Here is a 27729-nt window from a genome sequence, read left to right as displayed (position 1 = left end):
CTTCCCTGGATGCTGTGTGTTGATGGATCAGTGACAGGCCCTCACTGGGGAGCTGGTCCCCTGAGCACTCTGGCTGTGAGGCAGTGTGTCCTCACCCCGCCCAGCTCCTCAGCTCCTCAACCTCTGTGTTGGGTGAACTCACGGCAGTTTCCCCAGTGGTGGGAGCACTGCCAGTAAGTCCCTGCACACCGAGAGGCCTGTTGTCCTGCTTCCACCATAGGTATTGTCACTAATGTGCGTATGTCCCAGAGTCTGACCTGCTCCATGTTGGCCACACTGAGGACAATATTTACTGTCACGCCTAGGGCTGTGGCAGCAGGAGGGTCCAACCTCTATGCAGCGTTACTTACCAACTTTCCTTTTTTCTCAACCCACCGCCCTAGAAACACTCCCCAGCTCATCTGGTTTGCACTGACACTCTCAAAGGAGACCCCCCCACACCTCTCACGCCCATTCCCCACACAAACCATGGGCCCAGACTAGGTCTGTGGCCCACCTCCCACTGGCCTCCTCGCTCCCGTTGGTAGGACTCCAAGCCATATACCCACTTCACCTCCCGTCACCTATGCACAGCTATCACACTGCATGGAGCTCACATACAGCAGGACTGCGGGTCCCCAGTGCCAGACCTAGAGATGTGGGGTCTGACCAGCAGCTTAGTTCTGCCATGGCTGCTGCAAGTTATTGTAAGCCCCAGAAGCAAAGGTGTGTATGTCCGCCAAAGTCCCTGGGCTCATCAGGTTATCTTTGTACAGTTAATGAGCTTGAAGTAATCTGATGGGGATGAGGCTAAAGTAGCAACATGCAAGGAAAGAAGCTAGGACTGATCTTCTGCTGGGTATTTCCGGAGAGAAACCGGACTTTGCACCGGCCAGGGTTGAACAAAAGATTGATGAAACAAAATGTTCCAGCACCTTGCAGTGTCCTGGGATGTCTGAGTCAGCAGCTGGACCTCAGGACAAGAGGGAACTGAATTACACAACTGATAAGTGGAGCCCACGGAAACCGCAACAGTGCTAAAGCATTGCAATCCAAATTGGCTCAGATCAAAGCCTAGTCCCTAAGTCAGACCTGCAGATCCCAGTTTTCAAAATGCAGAAGTGCCAGCTGAATTTCTGTGGGCTTTCATAAAGGCTCTCGTATTGCACATGCCACGTTTTCCTCTGGCATAACAACTGCAAAGCTCTGATTTGATTTGCTAAGGTTGCCAGGGCTGTCCCCAACTCAGAGATTATTGACAGTAATGCAAGGAACTGTGCCAAGCTGCCTGGAAGGAAATCCCTGTGCTAGGGCTTGGTGCAGAGTGGGGCTTGCTCGGAGGCCATGGGGCACCTGGCCTGTTTGGTCACATTTTATAAACCACCAGCAACAACTTAATGAAACATACATCTTTGGGGTACAGGGGTGACACGGCTCCTCCAGAGCCCGACCACAGCCCTGCCTTATCAGGGAACAGAAGCTGGGAGGTGACCCATATGATGGGGTCCTGGAGCATCCCAGGACAGAGATGGCTGCCCACAGGTCAGCAGCTGGACTCAGGCCCTACATGCACCAGAGCCATGCAGAAATAGCCTGTCTGGAGCAAACATGCTGTTGTTCCAGTGACTCTGGCAAAGGTTTGAGTCCCCAGCGTGGAGACTACCGGAGTCGTTCAGCACATGCCTCCCTCTGGACCCTGCTGCCCAGGGTCCTGCACTGATACCTGACATTTTGGGCAGCGAGAAAAAACAACCCAAAAGGTCAAATGTGGGAATGAAATGGGCATTTTTAAATGCTCCATGGGGTTTTATTCATTTGCTTTGCCATGGGGCTTCCTCATGCTGCAGCCTAGGCGAGGAGGAAGCAGTCCAGTCTGGTGATCTGTGGCCACCCCTGGTTAGTCAAGATGGTCACACTGTGACTCGTGCTCTGGCCCTCACATGAGCCATCAGCAGACAGGAATGTTTCAGGAGACTCTGACCAAGTAAGGTTGTGCAATCCAGTCAAGGCCCCCTCAAACACTCGTCTGCAGAGAAATGTTGTGCAACAATTACTCATTTACTCACAAGGAAAGGATCCCGGTGTGAGAAGGAGGAAGAGGAAGACCTGCTGAACCCGACAGCTTCTGCAAAGAGAAAAGTCCTCGTGGCCGCTTCAAGCACAGATCTTACTTAAGGCCACTTTGCACCCAGTGATAACATCTCTCAATAATTCACTGAAATAATTACACCAACAGGTCATGTATAAGCTAAAATAAAAACCATTGAAATCAAAGGCACTTTTCCTGCTGAATTCTAGAGCTTTGAGGCTCATTATGCACCAGTCATGAACTGTACTTTGAAACCTGGCACAAGACTGGCTTTTTTCCACAGGCTTGCACAGGGATTCAGGCGGGCAGGGACCACTGGAGGCCACCAGTCCAATCCCTGCTCCAGTGGCCCTGCCTCCCAAAGCTGCCCAGGGCCTCGTCCTCTTGGTGCTGCAGGTCTCCCTGGCTGGAGATCATACAGCCTCACTGGGCCCTGGTCCCGTATGTCAGATGCTGGATTTGCAAATTTCCCCCTACCCAGCTGGTGCAAAGCCCGAGTCCCACTGGAGTCACTCCTTGGATACATGCTGCTGCTGTGAGATACCGGCCAGCTCTGCCTGCAGGGCATGGGGTCACAGACTTGTAAGAGTCCTCTTGTCTCCTGCCTCTTGTGGGGGCTCACATCTCTAGGACGGAAGTGGCCTCTGATTCAGAATTACCCAAGCTCTTGGCATGAGATGCTTCTCAGTCCGGACTTCAGCTTAAGCATCCTTTCCCTCTGCTGCTCCTCCATCCCTATTCTCACAGGGCAGAGGCTGAGCTCAGAAGAAGCCTTAAGCCTTCTATCCTGCAACAGGCACGGCTGCTCAGCTCTAACCTTAAGCTGTTATGGTAGGAGAAGATGCAATTTGGTTTGGGCAGAGCTAAAATAATACAGGAATTTATAAAATTAAAGTGCATTATCTCCACTCCTAGGTGAACTACTTTCTGCTTTATTGCCAGTAGAGAAGGGACAGCAGTTACATGCACTCTGAATAAAGCTGTGTCCATGTAAGCTTGCATTGTATATAAACAGCACACAGTGTGCTACGGAGGCTGATCATGCCCCCTGCCCTCCAGGTCCTCTCAAAGGAAAGCAGTGAACTGCTGTGTGCAGCATATGTGGCACAGAAGGGCTGGGGAAAGGGCCTTGAACCTCTGGATCAATAAGGAGGACAGGAAGCCCTGGCTGGTGCGAATGACACTCTGCTGTGGGTTACACATACACACCACTACTCTGCTCAGGAAGGGCTTTTGTCAATAACACAGCCCCAGCTGTGCCCTGCCCTGCCCTGCCCTGCCTGGTGATGATGGTTTTCTGAAGAACCTGATAGTTTTCCATGTTTTGCAGAAGTCATTTCTGCATCACAGCATTCTAGGAATGACAGCCTAAAGCAGCTGCATGCCCAAAGGAAGAGTGAGGGTGCCTGCACTTACCCAATACACCACCACAAGATACTCTGGCGTAAGACCGACCTTACACAATCCTAAAACTATTTTCTTTCTCATACGGTTCTATTACCATCCCAAAATAAACAGCCTGCCATGCACGCACAAAGCCTGTGCAGTGTTATTTGGAGGCCTTAAAACAAATGTATTGATCGGAAAAGGTGTGGGTTTTTTTTCCTTCTGTGTCCTCAGTGACTGCCAAGGAAATGGGTCTCTGGATACAAACTGGAAATTCAATAGCACACTAACTTTTGTGGGGCAGGAATAAGAACCTGCTGCATCTCTGATGGTATTGCGGGTGCAGCAACATCTTCAGCAGACTGCCTCCCTGTTTCATTTCAGCACATGCCTGAGGGAAGGGGTTGATGACTCCATGGGTAGCATTTTGGATGGAGAAACTCTGGAAATCACTCTTGCAGGAGGGAAAGAGTCATGTTTCAGCTTTGCATCCTCAAAGCTACACAGGTCTGCAGAAGGGCCACGAGGTACAGGTGCCACCTGGGTGTCACTAATGTGTGAAAATAAAAAGCATAATGGTTTGGGTTGGAAGTGACCTCACAGATCCAGTTCCAACCCTCCTGCCATGGGCAGGGACACCTTCCTCTAGACCAGGTTGCTCAAAGCCCCGGCCAGCCTGGCCTTGGACGTGTGCTAGCAGCTGACTGTTCATCTGATAATTGCAGAGAAGTGTAAAACTTAGCAGATTTAATGTACATATTCCTGTTCTTTCCAAGTGACTGGGGGGCTCTTGGTTGCACTATTTTATGCCAGAAGGCAGACTGTCTAAAAGCTGTTCCATGTGGCCAACCCTCCCTCCTGCCATCAGGGAAACACATGCAACACATTCAGGCAGTCAGGAGTCTCATACTCTCTTTAGACTTCTGCTTAAAAAAACCCAACTGGCTTTATAGCTGAAAAGAAACAAGAAGCAACCCAAAAGCAGCACATACCTGAATCTTCAACAAACCCCAAAGTGCAGACTTTCATTTCTTAATTCAGTAAAGCCTAGGTCCACCTACTTTCACGTTTTGCCATCCATCTTGATACAGCTGTGTTCCAGGCTTTCTCTCCTTCACTCACCACACAGCTGAAAGTGCTAATGTCCCTGGCTTTATTTGGCTCTTCTTTATATAGAAGTAGCTTCACTTACAGCCCCTATAACCCCTTTTCTCTGAGCAGAGCTAGCCAGAACTCTCTCTCTCAGATGCTGGCTTAATTTTTAATTATACTTTGTAATTTTCCCATGGAGAGGTAATTTTGCATATAACATATTCTGGAAAGAGCCCTGAAGTATTTTTATATCCTATCATCTCCACATGTAAAAAGGTATGGACAACCTGAAATTCCTTTGAGTCACCTCATAGCCTATAATCTTCCCCATCTCTCATTTTCTCAGTCACCTCTAAGGAATGGTGCCTTCAAATGTGACTTAAGGCTTTTGATACTTTTGTTGTTGTTGTTGATTTTGGGTTGAGGTGTGAAGGTTTGATTTGTTGGGGGGGTTTGGGGGTTGATTGTTTTTTTTAGATGACCTGCCTTATAAAAGGCTTACAAGGGACACAATTTTAATGCAATATCATAAAATTAATCAGGTCTCATTTATTTTCAAGACACAAGATGTCTAACACTGTATTGCCCTGTAAGTTGATGACACCGTCAACTTCATTTTTATTCACAGGCAGTTCCCATACTCTGTGACTTCCCACAGGTTTGCATGTATATACATTTAATTATAATATACTGTTGCTAAATTTACAGCATTGGGTATTTGTGTTTTTCTTTGGGAAACGGTGCTTTCTACCCACAAAGCCTTTCAGTGTTCACAGTTTAACTGTGCTGTTCACAACCAGTAGTTCTCAAAAGCAACTAATTTCTTTAAACACTTAAGAAGTTAAAGCTTAAAGAACAAGCTTTGGTTTCTTCATTCTTTATCAGTCTGAAAATTAGTCACCACAATAGAATTCATTCACTTTTCTTAAAAAGCTTATAGTTAGCAGTAGTATAAAATAAAATCCTGAATTAACAACGTAATGTTTAAATTTAGCACAGATTTAACAATCGCTGATAGGTGGCCTGTAGTGTTCATCCAGAGATTCTGAAGAGCATTGCATTTGAAGCAAATCGTCCATTTGAAAGTTCCATGCGGTCTGTCAAGCCAGCAGGCTGGCAGCAGCTGGGGACGCAGAGGAGGGCACACATATTGCTCATGGTCAGGTACTTCAGCTCCCAGCACAGTTCCAGTACAGTGGTTGACTCTTTCATGTTGCATGCACGTAAAGTCTGGATTGTTACAGTTATGAGACGTTATCACTTGTACTAAGGGTTATATTAGGGACTGCTGTTTCCATTAATACCCAAGGCACACTTTATCCATGGCCAGGCATATTCTGCAACAGAGAACAGTAAGAAACGTTTTAGGTCCTGTGCTCTCAAACTGACTGCAGCAGGATGCCACCAGGAGTGGGGGCAGCAGTTCTCCACCTTCAGGGTTGCATGTGAACACTGCCTAAATGACTGGTCTGCCCCCCCCTTCCCTACTCCTCTGCTTTCCTCTGTCAAGTTTCTTCCTCTCACATGACTCACAAGCTAGGATCCCATTCTCTGCTACAAACTCCCAAGACAGAATTCCACCACCACCCATCCCTTACCTCCAGACCATTATTTTCCCTGCTTTCCTAACACAGGCTCATAAATGCGGGCCCTTTCCTCAACAGAATGGAGCAATGCTGTGATCTGTTTGAGCCAGCAGCTGAGGGGGCAGTAGAGAAAATATAGCAGGGCCCAACCTTGCCTCTGGGTAAGATCATACAGGAGTTACAGGGCAACACCCTTGCACCGGTTGTGCTATTGCGTTATGTGGTACACTGGGATCCTCTGACTGGCTGTCACCTCCCCTGAGGGTCTTCAACAAGGAAATTAAAGGGTTACTGGGGAAATGGACCATTATGAGCATTAAGTTTTATCTGCCTATTAGCTTCTGCTTTTTCAGCCATAGATAAAACCACACAGTGTATCTGGAAGCCTCCTTACCTGTCAATGGAGTATCCTCCTTCACAAACATTGACCAAGGCATACAGCTGTCTCAGTGCATACTCATACTGAAATAAACAAACACTGGTAATCATTTCAGTGATGAACAGCAGGTATTGTTTATCCAAAAGAAATCGTGGAAGTGATTACTAATATTCAAGGTGTTTAATTGCCAATCTAGCACTAGGCTAAATGGATTTTTCTTCTGTTCACTTTGAACTTCATTAGGTAAATTCAGCTGTTGCTACACACTGGTCCCTCAGGCAAGGCTCACCCATCTAACCAATCTCATTCAAAAAACCCTCACATAAACAACAACAATAACAAAAAAACTCAACCCCAAATACAAAACCAAAACAAACCAAACAAAGCTAAGGGGGGACTAAAATTTCAGAGCAATGCAGCTGCCTAACAGCCTGGTTAATTAGAAGGTCCAGCTGAAGGACTGCTTTTCATCTGTATACAGTACTTGGATCTTTTGGCCAACTGCCAGGCGATCCCACAGCTTTCTCCTAAAATCAATTAATCTGCTGTTGACTCATTTTACCACATGCCACTCCCCACTTGGGTTATCTTGCCTGACATCAGGACTGGGTTTTCTGGAATAGGAACTGACCTCTCATTCTTGTCTAAACAGTGCTCAGCACAACAGGATTTGGCCTTCAACTGGGATCCCGGGAAGAGCAGACAGTAATAAAACCCCTAAACTAAAAGGTGGCTCTCAGGAATTCAACAAGACCATGGAAGTAGCAGCTAGGCTAATGCAATGAACTATGCAGCCACAATCATATACGGAAATCTAACACACTGGAATTAGGAATTCACAGTGGTGGTGCTCGTGTTTCTGTTTTCCAGTAAAGATGCCTCAAGCAGACTTACTTAATACTGGGATTTCTGCAGAGGAGTTGATGAGAGGCCAGCACTCGTTAGTAAAAATTAGGGATTATTTTGGGGTTTGTTATTAGTAATCTTCTTTCTTATCTACAGGTGTAGTGGAAGTTGTTTCCTGTTTCCAAAAATATTACTTACCCTTTCTGCACAACTAAGCTGTATGACTGCCCCCAAGCTACCTTTTTAAATAAAAGCTGATTTTGCAGACATGCTAATGACTTCTGTGCTTGTTTTTACCAGAAGGTTTATCGGGTTATATCTAATACTTGACTTACCATGGCTAAGTGCCAGTTGAAGCAACGAGTTTTGAAGTGGTTCACTGCTGACTGGTAGCAGTCATAATTGCTGATGGTCAGTCTGTCTGACAGAATTCGCTTGGTCTCTTCTTCTGATCCTGTTACTAAGGTGATTATCTTTCGCATGGATTCTTGGATAAATTCTCTCACCTGCACATAAAACAGTAAGAACCTAAACCATGTTTTTTCTGAACCTAACCTGAAGACTGAAATGTTTCTTTTCTTTAAACCTCCGCCAATTCCCGAGCTTTTGAAGGAACCTGATTTTGCCATTTCTTTTTAACACAGCTTTTTGGACCTTAGGACACAAATGAAAACTAGGGAGACAAAAACCCAGGCTCCTGGCTCCCAAAATCATACACTGTCTATCGTTCCAGCAGAAGACAGAAAACACCACCAAGAACAATACTGACTACCATTCTGCAGGAGCTATTTGATTTGGGAGACTTCAGTTCTACTGAGACAAGAATTTCTCTATTACCACCAAGTAAGTCCTCCCAACAAGACTCCCTATGGATGCAGATGAGGAATTTTATGGCAATAAAAGCTGAAACTGACTTTTGCATTTGCTTACATTTTCCTAGACAATCACTACGGAATGTGCCTTGTGAACACATCCCCGAATTTTAAAGGAAGAGTAAACCATCAGCCAGGGGTTACCAGTCTGAAAAGGAATTCTGCTGCAACTTGCAAAAACTGCCAATAATCCCATTGGCTTCAGGGGTGTTACTTCCGCTATTGCTTATGATGGAAACAAATCTGACCTGGTGTGTAGTTCAATTATTTAATTTTTATGTGCTTACCTCCAGGTGTGCTTTCATTTCTGCAGCAATCTTCTTAGCCTCATAAACGTCATTGGTAACCATCAGCTTTCGCTTCATGATTGCAAGAGGCACATCAGGACTAGGCGTTAGGTCATAGTGTTCTACAGGTGGCAGAGAGACGGGAATAGCTTTCTTCCCCATGCCCTGAAACTGCATCACTTTCATGGAGGAGATGCTCTGAGGGTTAGAAAGTCAACAAATGGAAAATGTCAATCCCCTTCAGTGGGTAATCTGTGCCTGCTTTGCCATGCAAACCTAACTCTCTAAACTTGCTATATGGGAGAAAATAAAGGAGATGATAGAGTTGTGTGCAGGTGTGCACGTCTTGTTTTTTTTAATAAAAGGGCAAGGCTGCCAAGAATTTGGGAACTTTTATTTCCAAAACTCACTGTGGGAAAAAAGATCCATCATGTTCAGTAACGTGACTTTCTTTTTTTAATTAACAAATATTTAATCTGTTGAATAATGGGACTACTATAAATGATGTATCACCTCTTAGCTCTTCCCATGTGAAGGATCAGTGTACATATTAACATTTCATTAATATTCATAATATGGCTGGAAGTGATAATACCCTTCTGATACTTGTCTGAAGTGTTACATCTCTGGAGGAGCTTGGAAGACAACTCACATCCTGACTCCCTAGATTAAAACACAATACCAGGCTGTACTTCTTTTAGTATCATCTCTTAAATGCTCAGTGGTTTTCTGAGATGAACAGTTTCATTTCCTAAATCAACTCTGCCAATTTACAGCAGCGCTTCGGGGAGCGGTGGGTGTTTGTGTTGCTTTGGGGTTTTATTTGTTTTGTTTGGGGTTTTTGGGGGGTTTTCTTAAGGTGTAAAAGTATGGAGCACAAAAGATTTTAAGATATATCTGACCAAGAAGCCCACTCCTATACATACTCTGTTTCCATACTGCATCACATGGCTGGTGTTGGTTCGTTTCTTCACCAGCTGAAACTGCTTGTGGAGTGTTTCTTTTCTTAGATCCTCCTGTATGAAGAAAATTCCATGTGGTCACAGATACTTAAATTCAGCTATTCCAAAAATGCAAGGAAACCTGGAAAGGGTCTTAGTTGTCAGCACATAAAGCAGGTATAGTGCAAGAGCTACACAACCTTTGAAAGACATAAAAGTAAATATTGAAATGAAGATTTGACAGCATATTCTCAAATTGCTTTTAATGACCTCCTCATCTCCCAGCAAATAGGCAAGAAGGGAATGGGCTAGCATACAAATCCCAGATTTGTTTCACTAATACTGTTTCCTATTATGCTAACAAATGGGTTAGCTACAGTTCACTAAGGATCCCTGAAGCAGAGGAAGAACCTACTGAAGTACCCAACTTGTTTAACAGATTTGGAGGTGTGGTCTCAGAAAAGCAAATCCAGATTACTGAATTTCAAACCAGAAGTTAGACAGTTTCTAATCTTATAAATAATAAAAGACAATGTTTCCAAAAGATTGTTTCAGAAAGAAATTTAGTGACCCAAACAAGTAAAGATTATAGATGGTTCTGAATAGTAGATAAATACTTTTATCAAATCAATTTGTTGATTTCAGTCTCACATAAAAACAAGTATTTTCACAAATCCTGTAAAGGAGCTATTTTTAAAAAGCCAAGTAATTTTTCATGCATGGAAATGCAGAAACCTCATCTCAGTAACTTACCATATCTGAATCTTCCATCCAATTCACACTGTACCAGTCCCCAAGATAAGTCTGCCTTGCATCATCATAGTAACATGCATACGATGACTCTCTGGGATTGGCAGCTGTTGTGGCATAAACTGTAAGACAAATAGAAAGTAATTTTTTTTAACCCCCTCCACATGATTTAGTACTGAGCTGCACGTGATATACTTGTCTAAGTATTTTGGCTTTCAATCACTTCCTTCTAAATAGCAGGAAAGGAAGAAGCCTGCTAATCATTCTGTTCAGTTGACCTCAGTTAACAGAATACTGTTAAAAGAACTCCTTCCTTGCTGCCAAATGTGTGGTCTGGGATGTTTACACAAGAATAGACACTTCAGGAGAAAATCTACTGTTTGAAGAACTGCCTGAGAATACCTATGCACTGACAACATCTATATATTCATTTTCTTTACTACAGTAATGATGCCTTTTCCCAAAACTTGAAGTAAACCCTCTAAATCATCTTTTCTTCTAGAAAACCACAGAAAGGTTTGGGTTGGAAGGGACCTTAAAGCTCATCCAGTTCCAACACCACTGTCATGGGCAGGGACATCCCCCACTAGACCAGGTTGCTCAAAGTCATAGAATCATAGAATAGTTAGGGCTGGAAAGGACCTTAAGATCATAAAATTCCAACCCCCCTGCCATGGGCAGGGACACCTCACACCAGTCCCCTGATTATCCTTGTGGCCCTTCTCTGGACTTGTTCGCCATCCAACCTGGCCTTGAACACCACCAGGGGTGAGGCAGCCACAACTTCTCTGGGCAACCTGTGCCAGTGCCTTATCACCCTTGAAATGCCATCTTCTAAGTAATATCCTTTCTTCTGTAACACTCTACACCGAGAGAAAAGCAAAACAGGCCTCTAGAACATCTGCCCCAAGCACAGTGTTCCAATAAGTCATCTCTAACACAATATATATACAATGCCTGTAAACACATCTTAAAGGCATTAAGACAAAACCTATTTTGGCTTTTTACCAAAGTCAACTTGCAGCATACTTGTGTAACTTCATGAAAGTCCCAAGTTTCAAAATGAGAAAGTGTTAGGTATGCTTTTATAGAGCTATAGTGTTGTTTCTACTCAGAATGCACCTGAAGTTCAAAAGCCAAAAAAAGTCTTAAATCTTGTCCATGTAGTAAAGTACTCCTCTTAGCACTCTTTAAAAGATTTATGTTGAACAATCATCAATATAAAACATTGTGTGAACTTTCTGTAAGGCTTTGACAGGGCTCTAAGAAGTCTAGGTGGGTGGCAGGCAGCACACTCCAGGGACAAAGAGCCAGAAGCCATGGACAGGAACATGGCTGGTCTTCCCTGCAGTCACAGCTTCAAACCTACAAGAAAGCCAGACCATTCAGTCTCCCTGCTACAGAACAGGAGTTTGAAAAGGACTTCTTGTCTAACCAAGGCTGAGCTCCCAGCTCTGCAGCAGAGAGCTTAGAAACCCTGAAAAATCTGAGTTCCATTTCCTGGGTTATTATGCAAATAAGTATAGCAAAATTGACTGGCCTGGTGTCTCCTGAGTGCCTTTGCTACTCAGTGAAACCGATAGCAGGAACTTCACACCTGCTGTTAGCAGTCCTGAGGGAGGCTGAGAAATGTCAGTATAACTTACTACCAGTTAAGGGCAACCCCGTAGTTCCTGAAAACAAATGGTTTTTCAACTTCTCAGCTGCAAGAAAAAGCAAGCCCCAGTAGCATTTGTAAGACTCCATTAATGCCTTAAAAGGAATTTCCCATAAATGGAAAATATTACTTTCTCTAATTCTTGTACTCCCTGCTAAAATTCTATTAAGACTTCTACTGCCTTGAACCTACCCTTGACATGGTATCTGTTTAGGTCTGTGACAAGTTGTAACATTTAACTCCACTAAGTTAACTGATTACTCACCATTGATATTATCAGCCAAATGATTCATCATAGATCCAGACTCACACGCTTCAATGTAAAACACCATCTGTAAGATAAACCAGAGTCCTTAAGAAATTCCATGAGGACCTGGACAAAAGTCCTTCAGTGCTTTTCAGTGGTAGCTAGATGGCCTGTACTGCTGTACCTGAAACAAGAGATATCCATAATGCTCTAAAATAAAGAAAACAAAAGTAAGTAGTTCAATTTTTCATTTTTTGGGAACTAAAGTATGTGGAAAGCGGAAATAACCACAATGAAAAGATGTCATTAATCTCTACAGAATCCACAGGGAACTACTGACTAATGTACAAAGCACAAATCAAATACACAGTCACTAAAGAGTGACACAACATACACAGACACAGTGTGCACAGTAATGCACCACTCCGGAATGTGGTATTGCTGGAACCAGTGGCTATTTCTGTGTTCCTAAATACAGCCAGCCATAGTAGACAGATTACTGCAGAAAGTTGCTTAAAAAAAAGGCAAGCTGCTAAAATGTTTTAAATATTAAATTTTCTGCTTAAGACTACGTGTGATGAAATAAATGCACATAATTTTCTAACAAGAGGCACAGTCTCTTAAGCTATATTAGTAACTGTAAGAGAAACATGGTATATACAGGCTACCTGTAGTAACAGTGCAGTCTGAAGCAAAGTACAGGAAGAAAGAGTCAGGTACATATTATGAGGGTGTAGTAGTTACAGATGGCGTTTCTCCACTGTTGGTCAGAATATATACCTTTATCAGAAGGCAGTACACTACATCTCAACATCTATTGCAGATATCGAGTAAACTAAAAATGGAAAGAGAAAATTTGGATAGGATCAATACTTTTAAGTACAAAATCCTAATCCAAATCCCATTGCATGGCAACAGCTTCTTCCTGTTTTAAATAACTGTCAAAATGAAGACAAATGTCTCTCTTCTGTGCCAGCTGCTCTTTTAATCTCACAACTTCTGATAATGCTTGTTTACCTTCTGGTATTTTTTGTGATGATACATGTACCAAATAGTCTTATTCAAGTCCTTCACATGAAGCTGTAAAATAAGAAGCCTTGTATTAAAACCACTTATGTTCAAGAGATACACAGCTCACTTAATAGGGATAAATGCTAACTGTTGTGGATATGTATAATGTTTCCCATCAAATATATCTGGTGCTTTGCCCAAAATACAACATTACCCTATTTACCCCTCCGAAAAAGGTAAGTAATGGTCCCACATGATAAGTATAGTGCACCAGAAAGTCAAGTCATACCTGTGTGAAATAGTCTGCTTGGACCATCAAAGTCCAGTGAAATACTAAATGACATAATTTCTCCTAAGGGCTTAAATTCAAACTGGAAAAAATCCAAACTGTGGTGATGAGATGCATATTGCTCTTTTTCTGCCTCACCCCCCTCAATATGGCAAAGCATCCAACATTTTTGTGTTTTACATTTATTAGTTACTATTTTAGTATGTCACTAAAAGGATGGTTCTTACGACAAAGAAATCTCCCAAAATACTTACATCGTCATCAGGAAAAGCCAAAAGTCCTGGAGCTCCATGATCAGTGAAATAAACAAATACATGATCCTTGGGACCACTGTAATGAAAAAGTTGCGAACAAGTTCCTTCTAACCACTCCAACCTGATCTTCATCACAAAAACAATCATCTGCTTCTCAATGCTAAGACATGTCAATATCTGAAAATAATACAGCCGAAGCACTTCCTTTTGGTACTACCTTTTTCCTCTCAAAGCATATTACTTTGCGTGCTTGTGAGAAGAGGTGAGTGTCTGCAAAAGGAATGGAAACAGGGATATAAGCTAGTCCTTCGAGCATGGCGAATACAGCAATTACACTTTATGTTTCAAACTGTATACTGGTTGCTAGTAAGGCAGGGGCTGGCACACTGAATATGGTGGGAGCACAATTGCTTTTTAATGTCTATCTGAAAAAACTGTTATACTGTGGACAACTGTAGCAGTCTTGTTAAAAAGGAATGTTTCTATCACTAAATTATACCTGCATAGCCATACTTTGACAAATCAGTGTCAGCCCATATCTCCATGAAGAACCGATGTGTGTACAAACTCACACGTTAGGCTAGATTGGCATTTGCACAAAGTCAGCTGAGCAGTGCACGTTCACCAGCTTTGATTCCCTAACGCCTGTGTAGTACACAGTTTGCCGTAGATTTTTATTGCATTCTAAATCAAACAGATCACATTTGGGTGACATTAAGGTCTTGCCCCAATAGCCAGATCTGCAAACGGATTTTGCTTTTAAACTGTATTCAGGGACAATTAAATACAAAATATGTGAAAAGACTGGAAGGAGCCCCCAAGACCTCCTCTTTTCCTCTTATCAGTGGTCCAGAAATCTGTATTTGCTTTTGCTCTTTCCTGACTGCAAAAAGGTACAACTGCAGCAGCTCAAGGGGACACTGTCCAACCATCTGCCTGGTTGACAACCTGCTGGTTACGGAACAACCTGGAAGACAATCTAGAGGCTTTCTGGGCAGAGGATAATTGAGTTCTTGTCCCACCAAACAGAAGTCAAGCCACTTGGAAATTCACATAAGTGAGCCTAACAAAGAAAGGCTGGGTGCTATTTTTCTGGCTCCCACTCTTGACCCTAAGTCAAATACAACAAAACTGAAATGTAAATAACAAGGACTTTTATATGTGGGTTTAAGATGTCCTCCTGTGCAGCTGAAGAGTCCTTGGCCCCCTGCGTGGCCACTCCCTTATTTGACTTGCAACATCAAGCTTTCCCATGGGAGGTGTGTTTCTGAAGGAAAATGCTTTATAGTCACTTCCTGGCTCATTCCAGCTACTAAGAAAGGACAATCTTGTAAACGTGCAGGAATTTATTAACTTTTTGTTTATACGCCTTGCATATATCTATTCTATTTCAGCTTTTCAAGATGAAGTTTAAACAACTGAGAGCAATAGTTTATTGGACTACTGTCCTGCTCCTTCTCCCCAGTGCCAGGGCAGGATTCTTCTGTTTCATTGCTTTCACTCTAAAATTAATCTGTCAGATGAAGACAGGCACTTAGACAATTTTTCTTAAACTACGTTAATCCTTCCAAATGGTCAGATTTAAATTCTTACAGGTTTTACAGCAAATACCATACATAAAAAGTATAACATAATATAAATAGTACTGAGTCAGAAATAGAATACACTTTACTAAATAGGCATCATAATTTCATATCTCAAACTCTGCAGAAGCATGATAAATAACTGACACCAGGTATCTTTCCAAGAGGTCTTCTAATTAGGCCCTCAAATATATTGCTTTTATTCTTGAATAACAGATCTTACATTCTACTTAGCCAGTTGACAATTTATTATTGTTCCTATATTAGAATACTGCCAAACTTACAGTCATTTCTGTAACTTAATTTACAAATACCTTAGTCGTAATACATCCATTACAAGGTTAATTGCTTATACTACTTTTTTAATCACAAAGACTTTTTTGTATTAAATATAAACTATGATTCCATTTCATTACATTCAGAGCCTCAATAACCTTACCTCTGCCACAAAACCAAGGCTGGGATTAGACATGCGACTCTTTCAGCTGATGAGCTATTTAAGTTACCTTTGTACCTCTGCCACAGACTGCTAAGTCTCACCTCTTCAGGTGCCCAGTACAATTGTTCATGTACATTAAACCAAGTCTTAGCAAAACCCTAAAACAAAAACCTTAACAAAACTCTCTTTGAATAACCACTTTTGCAAAAGACAGCTGTTTAAATAACGAATACCTTAATACAGTTGATACTGTAATCCAGAGACTTTATACTGGACTCCATACAAGTTGAGTATCAGCAATTGCTTTTTGGTGTTTAAGAATAGCTTAAGACGGTTTAAGAAACCAGAACCACTGAATTTCTAATGTGAATGACCTGGAATTGCCTTTAATAGTATTGCTGGATTCTCAAATTGCTCTGATTTACCCTATTCTTTTGTTGAAATCAGTGCCAATGTAAAACTACACATGCAATTATTTTCCAAACTGAACTTCTCCTACCTTTTCAATACTTTTCCTGATCCCACCCCCTTCATTGCTTCTGCATCTCCTCTGAGAACAGCAAGGAAGTTCTTTGGAGTAACATCCTAAGGATTTAAGAGGATTAAAGTTAAATCTCATCATAAAATGATGAAAATGAGAGTGCATGCATGGATGGCAAGTTTAGCTGGCCATCCCTTTCAATCACTCATTACATAATGTATGAGCCATGATGACTCACCGAATCCTTAAATCACCAAGTTACTGGATTACTGTTCTAATTTAATGAAAACAATTAGTCTTACACAGCTGTTCTTCAGAATGAGTTACATTTTTGAATGCAAGACCTTTCCTCCTTTTATTTCATGTTCCAGCACAAAAACACTGTAAAGGTTTACTTTTATGACCACTGCTTCACTTCAAAGCATTTATTGACACCAAATGTCATCCAAATCGTGCAGGCAAATAAGCCTGAGGAATTATACTATGTGAATTTTGGAGTGTAAGGTACAGGCTGGAAGGATTTATTCAGAACACTGGCTAATGCTACACTTTCCCTCTGTTTTATTCTTACCTCCTTCGTATAGTCCTTGGGCACTCCAGCATACACATCTGTGCCATTAGGCCTATTGATGACAATGCCTTTTGTAGGGTTTCTGAAAGTTGAACAGAACATAAATATGAATAATTAGCCATTTGCCATACAACAACCACATAACAAGTAGGAAACCATTTAAACTGTCCTGACTGGCCAGCTTGCCTGGGAGAGAGTATGGATACCTGCACCATGTATCATTAAGTGATCCCAGAATATAAACACATTTTCACTTCAGCCAGTTACATATGCTTGCCTCACGTGTCCTTACCCTCAGAGTACCTTCAAGTATCCCACCTCAGATCATGCTGACTACCTTAAAATGTAGGCAGGTGGTCTCTTGTACTATCATCTCTTTCAGTGTTCCCTTAAGTCCCCTTTACTCTTTGCTCCCAGTACTGCTGTGCATATGAAGTCCACTGATTTCTGCTGAAGCTGTTTCAGAATTACAGGCTGTATCACTGAACTATTTCATATTGACAGCAGTGATACGCTCTAGGCAGTCATCAAAAATGGGACATGTACACTGTTGAATGTACATTCTGGGGACTAAACTGATAAAACATCCTTTCAAAAAAGTCTTGCAAGCCATACACGTATCTCCTGTACACTGCTAAACCTGGGAGTTAAGGTCCCTTAGTGTCATAACAATGAAGCTCTGCAGTCCTCAGCGCCACAGTTGATGCCAAGTTGTGGAAGTAAGGCTTAGAAAGCTCAGGAGCACATTTCAAAAGAGAATTATTCTGCTCACGGATAAAATATCTCCATGGACATCACAGGTGATTTTAAAGGCTTTTCTTAAAAAACTACTACAAACTGAAAACACATCGGTGACTATGGTGTGCCTGTAGTAACCATATAGCTTGCGACCAGTGCACATTCATCACTTACTCATCATTATCAGCAATGTCATCATACATCATGACAATGATCTGCTCATCTGGAATTCCATTTCGGTGTACGATCTGGTATGCATGGCACACATCTGCCTGGAATTAAGCAAATTTTCATTATTAGCTTTAACAGAGATTAAAGACCAGAAGAAAAACGATTTTGCAGGTCTAAGAGCAGGCAGTTGTCTAAAAGGAACCAACCGCATTCAAACACAAGATATTCAGTGTTGCTAGAGGGCTGAAATGCACAACTTAAACTAAAACTCGATGTCTTTCTCTAACTAGGAGTAGATGCATTAATTGATTAAAATCTCTCCCCCATTTACATATTTTGGTTTCTCATTTAAATCAAAACCAGAAGTTACTTCAGACTTGGTACAGGTGACAACATTTAACTAAAGGTTCTCAGCAGTGTTCTGTGAGAAAATCTAAATGAAACCCTTGTTCACTGACAGACAAATCCAAAATGTGCCAAGAAGCAGAAGTAAAGAGTTGGAGTTCCACCAGTTTCAATTAGCTCTGCACCAAGCCTGCATGACTAAGCAGCAAAGACTATCACTGGCTCAATCAAGTGTGGTTTACCAATCTATCTCTGCAAAGATTTTATTAAATTTTTTTTACTAGATGAGAATTTTCTTTAAGGACATTTTCCTTTTTACTTATGTATTTCTTGTACAGTAACAAATGAAGAAGCTTTGTGGCAAGAAAACAGAATTCAGTGGAAAACAGAATTGCAGAATTCAGGCTTTTTTCCTGACTCGTACAGGATATGAATAAGCAGATTTTCTTTACAAAACTATCTTCCTATGACACGGAAATAACAATAGTCATCAAAACGATATTACAGTAAATGCAAGCCTCTCTCAGAATGCTAAATTCTTAGTTACCCCAGCCCAAATAATTATCTGTAGAATTGCAGTCTGTGAACGACCTAATAGGATATTAACAATTATTCCTAACCTCGAGAATGACAACCTACCACATGCTATGAAAAGCTGTGCAGATTTAATAGAGGAAATCTCACCTAACAAAGGCACTCCAAATGCAGGCAAGAAGCAAGCTTTAAAGTTTACTTCTGTTGAACTAATCTGATTTCCTTTTTTGTAAACCAAAATGAAGTGGTTTAAGTGGACCTATGTTAAGTTCAGATGAGTTAGAAGTATTAGTGATTTTGACTGGAAAGGACACTGTAAAATCCTGTCACTTTATAATCCTTGGTCTTCTAAGTACAGTTGAAGCTGAGAAAAGGGAGTAGTTGTGCAAGATTCTGGGAAGGGTGAGGCACATTCAATACAAATGAATTCTCCATAGCAAAATCTCTTCACATGACTAACCCTGAATGTTAAACTGTCCTTATTAAAGCAGTCCCATCTCCTACTATGCAGGTCAGCCTATGTTCCCTTCCACCCATCTCAGACAATCTCCACCATTTATAGTTCTGCATTTCCTTGTATGACATTACACTGCCTGCTGCCTCAACAAGTAAAAAGGTAGAGGTTAAACAGAGGTATAAAGGCACAACCTATAATGTGAAACAGCAGTATGCAGATTTGACTAAACATGTATTTCATTTTTAGGAGCAACCCAAGCAGAAGAAAACAATAATCAGGGCTTCTCTACACTGGTTAATGAGTTAATCATAGATCCCCTCTCACTCTCAAGATATAATACACTTCTGCTGTGCTGACAGAACCAGTTACAGGCTGGCAACATACAGAAATGCTTAGACATACTATCATGATATTATGTTATCATATTCAAGCAGCAAGTACCTGTGCTCCCACAGCCAGTAGGAACTTCAGAGGTGTTTTTAATCAATACCATAGTACCCAAAATCAGTCACACTTTGTAAATGTATATTTTTTGTCTCTCTTTCCTTGTGATTCACTGTTTGCTCACTATGGCCTGTCTTCATAAAGTCGATATTGGTGATAAATTTAAATGGGTTAAATTCCTAGTGTGGCATTAACATAATCAACTTCCCTCAACCTTAACTTATGCTTCTTTAAGGATTGCCTCAACCTTTTGCTAAGGGAGCTGTACCTGCTGGTAGCATACTGATATCACCACACAGGCCAGAACAGCAAAACCATGTTTTGTTGCTAAAGCTCCATTGGCTAAAGGAGGACAGTTCTGAGTAAACAATTAGGGGGTTTTGCATAGAATTAGCTGACCTGACTAGCCACCTTTGACGTTGATCATATGCTCCTCCTGTTCCTTCCATATACACTAAAATAAACAACCCACCTCTATAAAGCCAGAATACAGTCTACGGCTAGATCAGGGAGGCATATGTGAACCTAGAGTACTTGCTGTTGATTTGTAACTGCCTCTCAAACACTGCTGAAACCACCCTAAAAGAGACAGCTAATACTGTTCCAGATCTCTTATTGGTATTACTGTTGGTGGTTTAGTAAGTGAAATGGATGCTATGAATATTTACTGGATAAATTGTCACTAAATGCAAATCACGCTTTGTGGACATGATCTGGTGTGGGTAGCAGCTGCCCTGCATAGAATAGAGGAGAAGATGTACCTGTACACCTGCTACTGCACAACTGACCTCATGTGCCAGCTCCAAAATGCACTTTGTCAATGGCATGGTTCAGAGCTTTCATCCCCAGGTTAGCCTCAACCTGTTGCTACATCAGCAAATTTCTATGGAAGGTTTATGGTTAAATCTGTATAAATATATTAACTTCTATATGGGGATCAAAGGGGGAATTTACCTTGTCTCCTGGAGTGTGCATTTTTTTTCCCAAAGTGTACATTTGGGACAAATTCTAAAAAGGGGAAGAATTTAAAAAAAAAAAAAAAAAAAGTTGACTGCTGAGAGGGGTGGGGGAGGTGGGAAGTTGGAAAAATGCATTTGTTTCATGACACATTTATGCATAAATAGTTCCTGAAGGGAAAAGCTTGGACTTCTGTGAAATTGGTTATTTCTGGTATTATGACTGCTAGATTCATGGCCAAAAAGTATGTGTAATGAAGTGTCAGCTTCATTGAAAAGTGGCACTGTTCCCATTACAGGTACACTGAAATTCCATGGCCCTAAAATGAATGAACTGTAATATATATGCATAGTAGAATGTCTGAGGTGCCAGTCATGTTTCATTCCTCTGCTTAGACATACATCAGCCAAAACACTAACTATAATTTAGAACTTAGCTTCAGTCACAATTCTGTAAACACAATGAGGAAATGTTAGTGAAGTCAAGTACCCAAGGGACCCTTAATGTCTGTTACCTGCAAGATTGGAGAACATAGGACAATCCTGGAATAAGATACTACTTTGGCTGGTAGTGTCCAAAACCCTGAATAAATAGAGCCCCTGACTCATAAAGCTCAGTCAGTGTAAGACTAAAAGCAACAACTGAAAACACATCCACATATGCAAATTCAAATGTTTTTATTTTCAGCATTTTAATTTTGCCAGACTTTTTCAACTATTTTTCTCCTCAAGTATGTTCTCTACCTTACTAGTAAGGCTGTGTTTCACATCCAGCTTTCCCACTACGTGTTTTGCAGTATCCAGAAAGTATTGGTCTGTCTCTCTCTGATCTGTTTGTGAAGATAACTTTTGGTTTCAGTTAGCTGACACGATCATCTCCAAGGACAGGCAGAAGTAATTCTATTTCACTTAAGGAAAACTAGTTTGTTGACTCAGTCTTTAAATCTACCAGTAAGCATTTAGTGCTGTATTTGCTCATGTATACTGCTAAGCTTTCCAGGGATATATCATCTAGTTCTACATACTAGAGAGCCAAGCCACTCTCCCAGGGAATGGTGGGAGTACTCTTTCTCATATGCATTATGAGTGCTTAGCTGCATTTAGGGCATAGCAGCCAGTCTGATAATAAAAAGGCTGCTTCAGTATAACTACTGAAGAGCAGAGAAACGCACATCAATAGTCCTTCCACAGCCCAAGCAACTCTAATCAAACCCACTAAGATACGTATAAAAACAACAAAGAACTGAGAAGTCACAAGCGTGAGGCACTACACAAGCTAGCTTTGCAATGACAGTAAGCCTACCACATTGGGCTGTATACTATTCAAAACACTTCAGATTTATTTCAGGGACTTGATGAGATAAATGTGTAAGACAAGTTTAGATCACCCTGATTAGGAAACAGTCACAGTTCCACCCTTACAGAGGAAACAAGTGCCTGCAAGTTGTGAATCTCATTCACAGATAAGCACAAACGGTGTTTTTTTCCTGATCTTGTTTACATCTGAGGTTTGCATCACTCATACTGGATCCTGACCACAGACAGCTGAATTACGCGCCTTAGAAGTAGTTTCAGATTCCTTGAGGTTACAGGTGCAAACCCGGAGTTTCCAGGGTCTGCATATTCTTTACAAATTTACTGTTCATACAATACATACAATGATGGGCTGCTTTCCCCACAGCTTTTCATGTATGAAATTGGAGAAATTTTTGAAGGTGTAAACTTCTCCTTTCATGGCTGTTTAGTCCAATGAACATGTATTCCCACCAGGTAACTACTGCAGAAGGCAAAAGGGTTTTTTTGTGTCATGTGCAGACAGCATGCAAAACAACTGGAGCTCACAAAATATAACTGTAATACAAACATACATCACTTATTAACTATACTCTGAACAGCTGAACTGAGTCTCCTGAGGTCTCAAGTTGCAATGGGATATTATGAGTGCTTAGTTACATGTAGAGTATAGCAACCACTCCGGTAATAAAAAAAGTTGCATTGAGTAACTACTTACAGGAACATTCACATCTACAAATTCACTGTACACAGGCTAGGTCAGAGGAGTTCTGAGGATGAAAAATGATGGCAGAAGCAAAGTGAATTGGAGTGAAAACATTTTTTTCTGCAGTTTTTCCCTTGGAAACCAAAGAATTACACAAATCTGCAATCCTGGAGCCCTGCTCTGCTTTCTGAGAGTACAGGCATTATTCTACTGAAAACTACCGTGTGTTTCTGCATGTGTTCACTATGGAATTACTTCCTTGGTGGATGAAGCACAGAACTGGAAGTCCAAGTCCTATTCCTGGTTCCACTGCAAGTGACTTGAGCAAGTTAATTTTTACAGTGCTTTTGCTCCCACCGGTGGAAGGTGGGGTGCACTAACACACACAGAGACATGGGGATCAGTCTGCATAATGTTTCCAAGAAATCTGTTATAACTCCCAAGATTTCTGTAGTACCTTTCCTCCTCTGTATAACTCCTAAAAATCTATGGTTCAGCTGGTTTTGCTGGGAACAAATTTCCCCAATTTTTTGATACTCAAGGCACCCATCTCCGGATTACACTTCATGGCACACACTCCACGGATTTTCCATGACTATTTGCTGGATCTGCCCTCCCACTACAGGTGCTCATTCCTTCCAGGCCCTTAAGGTTGGCCATGAAAAGCCACTAGGCAAGACAACACAGGCTGCTGATACACTGGTGTTTTCTGTGACTTGATTCTTTCCGTAACAAGTTAGAGGCACAGTATCTTGCCCAAGAGAGGTAAGCAAGAGCTAAGCCCCATTCTGAAGGATCCGTCACACAGGCGCCCTTGAATTATGACACTGGTTTCATAACTTTGATGAGACTATTAGTGGTGTTCTAATTCTCTTTCTTCCCCAAATGTTAATACTGTTATTAAATAGATGTTAATAATGAAGCAAGGGGCAGAGGTTAAAACAGAGAAATTTCTAGGACTGAAATTCTGAACAATCGGACATTGCAGATATTTTGCACAGTTTGGAGATGTTATCTCCAAAATAAAGGTGTTTAAAAAAAATAAAAATCATCCATTCTCATTTTTCTATCCTTGAAAAGTATTTACTTAGTAACTCTGCAAAGCATGACCACATTCAGAAGTTAATTTGCTTCTGTGAAACTGGCATGTTTAAAACACTTACTGTTGAACACAAATATGCAAGTGTGTCCTGTGTTCTTCATAACTTTATACCTGACAGATATACTTGCCATTGAAGGTTTACTGACAGAAAGGTAAAAAAGCTTTATTCTTGGGTAACTGCGGAAAAGGCATTCTCATGAGCCACAGCTTCAAAAATGTAGTTTTATTTAAAGACATAATGTTATGGACTAACTCCTCCTGGAGTGGAAGGGAGCCAGTAAGACTGGTTTTACAGCAATAGCAACAACCAGAGCACAACTCAATTATGTATTTAAACACCACAGAGCAGGCACTGATTGAGTACAACTCAACACAACTAGTATTTCTATAATTGTTTTCCAATTCAAACTTAAAAAATATCTGTTTGGTTTGGGTTTTTTTTAGATTTAATTTGAAATAGGAATAGTTTATATTAGGGCTATAATATTCCAACTACAGTTACCAGGTTATATACCTATAATGCAAGGAGCTGGCAAAATCTCTAAAACAAGTTTGTCAAGATGTTGAGCTAGCATTTGCCAATAACAAGTTCTTCTCCAGATGCAGCAAGGCTGTCAGCCTGGTTCATTTAGTTTTAAGCTCATCACCGTACCGGAAGTTACAAACTGAATGTGAGCTGAGAGGGAAGAAAAATGTAAACATAAAATGCAGTGTGCCCAACACATGAAGGCTCATTTCTTCCCCAATCAACACAAAGAGAGAGGATGAAGCCCTTCTAGATTTCAGAGGCAGTTACATCAAAAATAATAAATATTTTAAAAGTTTCAGTGTTCAGCAAATCAGCTGTACCCAGTGCACTCAATAGAGTTTAACTTTTAAAATGCTGGTTGTGTACACGAGTGTTTCAATCTCTGTTCAAGTTCACCTTAACCAACAAGAGTTGAGTAAACTATTTCCAAACATTTAGAAATATGCAAATGTATACATAAACCAGAAGTAAATGGACCCTGTTCTCCAGGAAAGCAAGAGATAGTTCCAAGTTTAGAGCAAAGACTGCATTTAAGTGTAATTAATCTGTTTAAGGGATGATCCAAGAATTCCCCAAAGGGAAAAAAACTGCTGTAGTTTCCTGGATGCTGATTACAAGTCTTGAACTTAGAGTTAAGTCACTTGGGTTTAATCCTGTGCATCCTGACACTCACACTCAGACCACTATTTTACAACACACTGGCTTTGACAGCAGTGTCAAGCTCAGGAGCTCCTGTTCACTTTTCTTCTCTTTCTGTCATTCACTCTGATCCCTGCACCTTGGTGCACCATATCTTTCTTATGCCAACACAACACAACGCTGAAGCCATGCTGTCAAATACAGTAAGCAAACTGACTCAAATTAGAAAGAGCACACTTCTGCATGTCCTCCACCCCACAAAAACATACCGTGCATTTGCAGATTTTTTTTTTAACTGGAGAGGAGGAATATAAGGAACATAAGAGAAAGAGGAAAACAAATGGAAGGAAACATGCATGTGTTTCAAAATAAGGTTTAATTCTAGACATCATTTTTTCACCTGCAAGTTGGCAACAGATCCTCTAGACTACTACTAGGATATTTAACCTAAATGACACAGGATCCCCAGGATGCAGAAAATTAGATGGAGAGAATACTGCTCCTCCTGCTGATGACAGCTTTTAAAAAGATGCAAGACTGGTCAAAAAAATTCCAACATTAAAAGGAGCAGGGGGAAGAGAAATCTTGGGAAAAAATAACAAGGATTATAACCAGGCTCTGAGCAGATCTCATTGCTGTGTGTTTTGAAAACTTCACACACTTCTGGAAGCCTACAAGTAGAAGCACTTGCCCATATGACAGAAGGCCTGAGTTAGTTTAGGCAGCTGTCATCTCCCTGCAAGTCTCAGAGCAGGCATTTTCTGGAGTGTGGCCAGCATCAACATGTGGGACTGGCAGTCCTTACCTGGTGTCGATAGTTGTACCAGCCATTCGAACCTGCAACAATCACCACCCAGTGCTTGCCTCCATCTTCAGGTTCTTCCATGGGGAACGTGTTGATGCCCAGTGCACAGCCCAGCAGCACAAGTGCTTTCAATATCAGCATCTTTATTTACTCCACAAATGGGAGAGGAAAAAAAAAAAAATCCCTAATGAAGAAGTTTGAGAGAAGTAGATCAGAGGACACCAGTCAAAAATAAATGCAAAACAAACATTCATAGTAACATAGCTGCAAGCTTTTGTTGCTTGTGGGTTTTCTTTGTGTGTTACAGAGCATTCAACCCACAGTACAATTTCTGGTCATATCTTCCTTTAGCACCAAGCTGCTACTAGTTACAGGAGTTTTCTGTCAGCTATCAAATCTGACTGAAAGTGATTCTGAATAGGACAACCAAGTCTTTCAGCTCCCTCTGGTTGTTTTGTTCTATAATAGCTGGCAATGAATAAGCCTCAAATACAGAGTAAGCCTCACTATCACGTATTTCACACAAACTTTTTTTCAGATTCATATTGTTGTCTTGGTATCTGCTTATGCAGTTTGTTGTTTTCCACTCACTGGCAATTTGCCCATTATCATTAAGTCAAATCCTGGGTGATGGAGGCACAAGGATCCATAGACATGGAGAGTTGCTTGGGACTTGGCAGGCCAGTGTTACAAAAGCTCTCTGTGCCTACAGAGAGGGTGAAGAGTGCTGCTGTTCTGCGCAAGATACAGCCCTCACTGCTGTGGCTGGGGGGGAAGTGCAGACTCTAGGAGCCTCATGCTATTTATGCAATCTGTTACACTGGCAGTGAGCAAATGTGAACTGGTACCACATGAAAGAGTAGCATTTTCATCTCATTTGCACAATGGTTGAGTGTTTGCACAAGGTGCACAGTAAGAGAATTGGCTCTGAGCCTGTGGACGTCAAATTCAGAAAAGCAGAGCCAGAGAAGAGGTCTAGAAGAGCTAAAATAGGTCTGAGCACAGGCAGAAACAGCTCTTTCTGCTATCTTGAGAGGATTAGAAGTGGTGTCCCCACTAGTGAACTTCCTGAGCACCTTCACTGTCTGTTAAAATGTTTGCTCTAAAAGCAAACAATCTGGCCACATCTAATCCAAGACTTTTTGTTTTTTGAGAGGGGAGTAAGATTATGTATATTGGTCACAGTCTCAGGTCTGCATCTGCTCTTAGCACAGGCACAAAGATGACATATTTACTCACGCTCCAAGAGATGGAATTCTACTCTGGCCTACTCACAAAAAAGAGATTCTGGAGGTTGATCATTGCTGCTATGTATGGAAGAGGTGATGTACCGTGAGGCAGAATAGCCTACTTTAGCATGGTTTTCTCTGGGATAAAAGCTGGAAACTCTCAACCCATACAACGTAGTCACAAGACAATGTCAAAGCTACCACTAAACCAAATAACTAAACAGTATCTAAACCAGTCCCAGTTCCCCACAGTCAAAACCATCCATCTGCAGCCACTCAAATGAGGCTGAAACAGCAGTAGGCAGCTCACCTCCAAAACTGACATGTGGAATGAAGACTGCTAATGTAACATCGAGTATGGGTCTTTCCAAGACTGGATCTGTTCGTCACCAACATTAAGTCTTGCAAAGCAGCAGTATGAAAAGTATGTTTTATATATAGATTTGGAAGGTGGTTTGGGGCTCTTTTTTTTTTTTTAATTTTTATTTTTAATGGAGCTATCATAAAGGACTTCATGTTAGCATATCAGCTTCTATAGGAACAGCTGTTACCAATACAGAAAAGCTCCAGAACAGAATGGAAAAGACAGAACCAAATGTTTAGTGCTATTGACACCGCTTCTTCTAAAAACTCGTGTGAATCTATAAACTTACCTTTCAAGAATGAGCCAATCCAGTCACTGCCTGCAAGCATGAGATTTGGGACCAAGAACAATACATGATTTAACAATTTAGGGTTTGTTGAATTATTAGCTACTTCAGCAGTTAAGCAGATATGGAGGAATAAGTGATTTTTTTCTGCAGTTTGACAGACAGTTATAACCTCCCATGTTAAGCTGGCACTGCAAATTCTTGTCATTGTTGTTGCCAAACAGTGGCAAGTGGCTTTGTATGGGAACTTTGCTTTGTCTATCTTGTCACTTCTTCAGATGATTTAGACAAATAACATGCTAACAACTTCACTGAAGATATACTGAGTTTACAACATCCACAAAAGCTGTTTATTCTGTTGCCTATAACACTGCTAAGATTTAGACCAAGTT

The 27729-nt window shown here is 41.3% G+C and overlaps 1 protein-coding gene across 1 annotated transcript; it reads right to left on the bottom strand.

Annotated features, from left to right (window-relative positions):
* Positions 1-5075: 5075 nt before the first annotated feature.
* Positions 5076-25657, bottom strand: LGMN (legumain). The gene is made up of 13 exons (XM_061359892.1): positions 25459-25657; positions 17652-17749; positions 16740-16821; positions 16187-16272; positions 13666-13741; positions 13129-13191; positions 12130-12196; positions 10211-10329; positions 9443-9532; positions 8517-8714; positions 7693-7863; positions 6527-6594; positions 5076-5883 (listed from the first exon to the last, which is right to left on the bottom strand). The coding sequence occupies exons 1-13, from the start codon at positions 25597-25599 to the stop codon at positions 5844-5846; spliced, it is 1299 nt and encodes a 432-aa protein (XP_061215876.1). The 5' UTR covers positions 25600-25657; the 3' UTR covers positions 5076-5843.
* Positions 25658-27729: the final 2072 nt, after the last annotated feature.

The sequence above is a fragment of the Neopsephotus bourkii genome, unplaced genomic scaffold (genome assembly GCF_033783945.1).
Source record: "Neopsephotus bourkii isolate Nb327-2 ecotype Australia unplaced genomic scaffold, CSIRO-AGI_Nbou_v1 NB_998, whole genome shotgun sequence".
NCBI classification, from domain to species: domain Eukaryota; kingdom Metazoa; phylum Chordata; class Aves; order Psittaciformes; family Psittacidae; genus Neopsephotus; species Neopsephotus bourkii.
The sequence above is the reverse complement of the archived record's forward strand: the minus strand, read 5'-3'. Positions and strand labels throughout refer to the sequence as shown.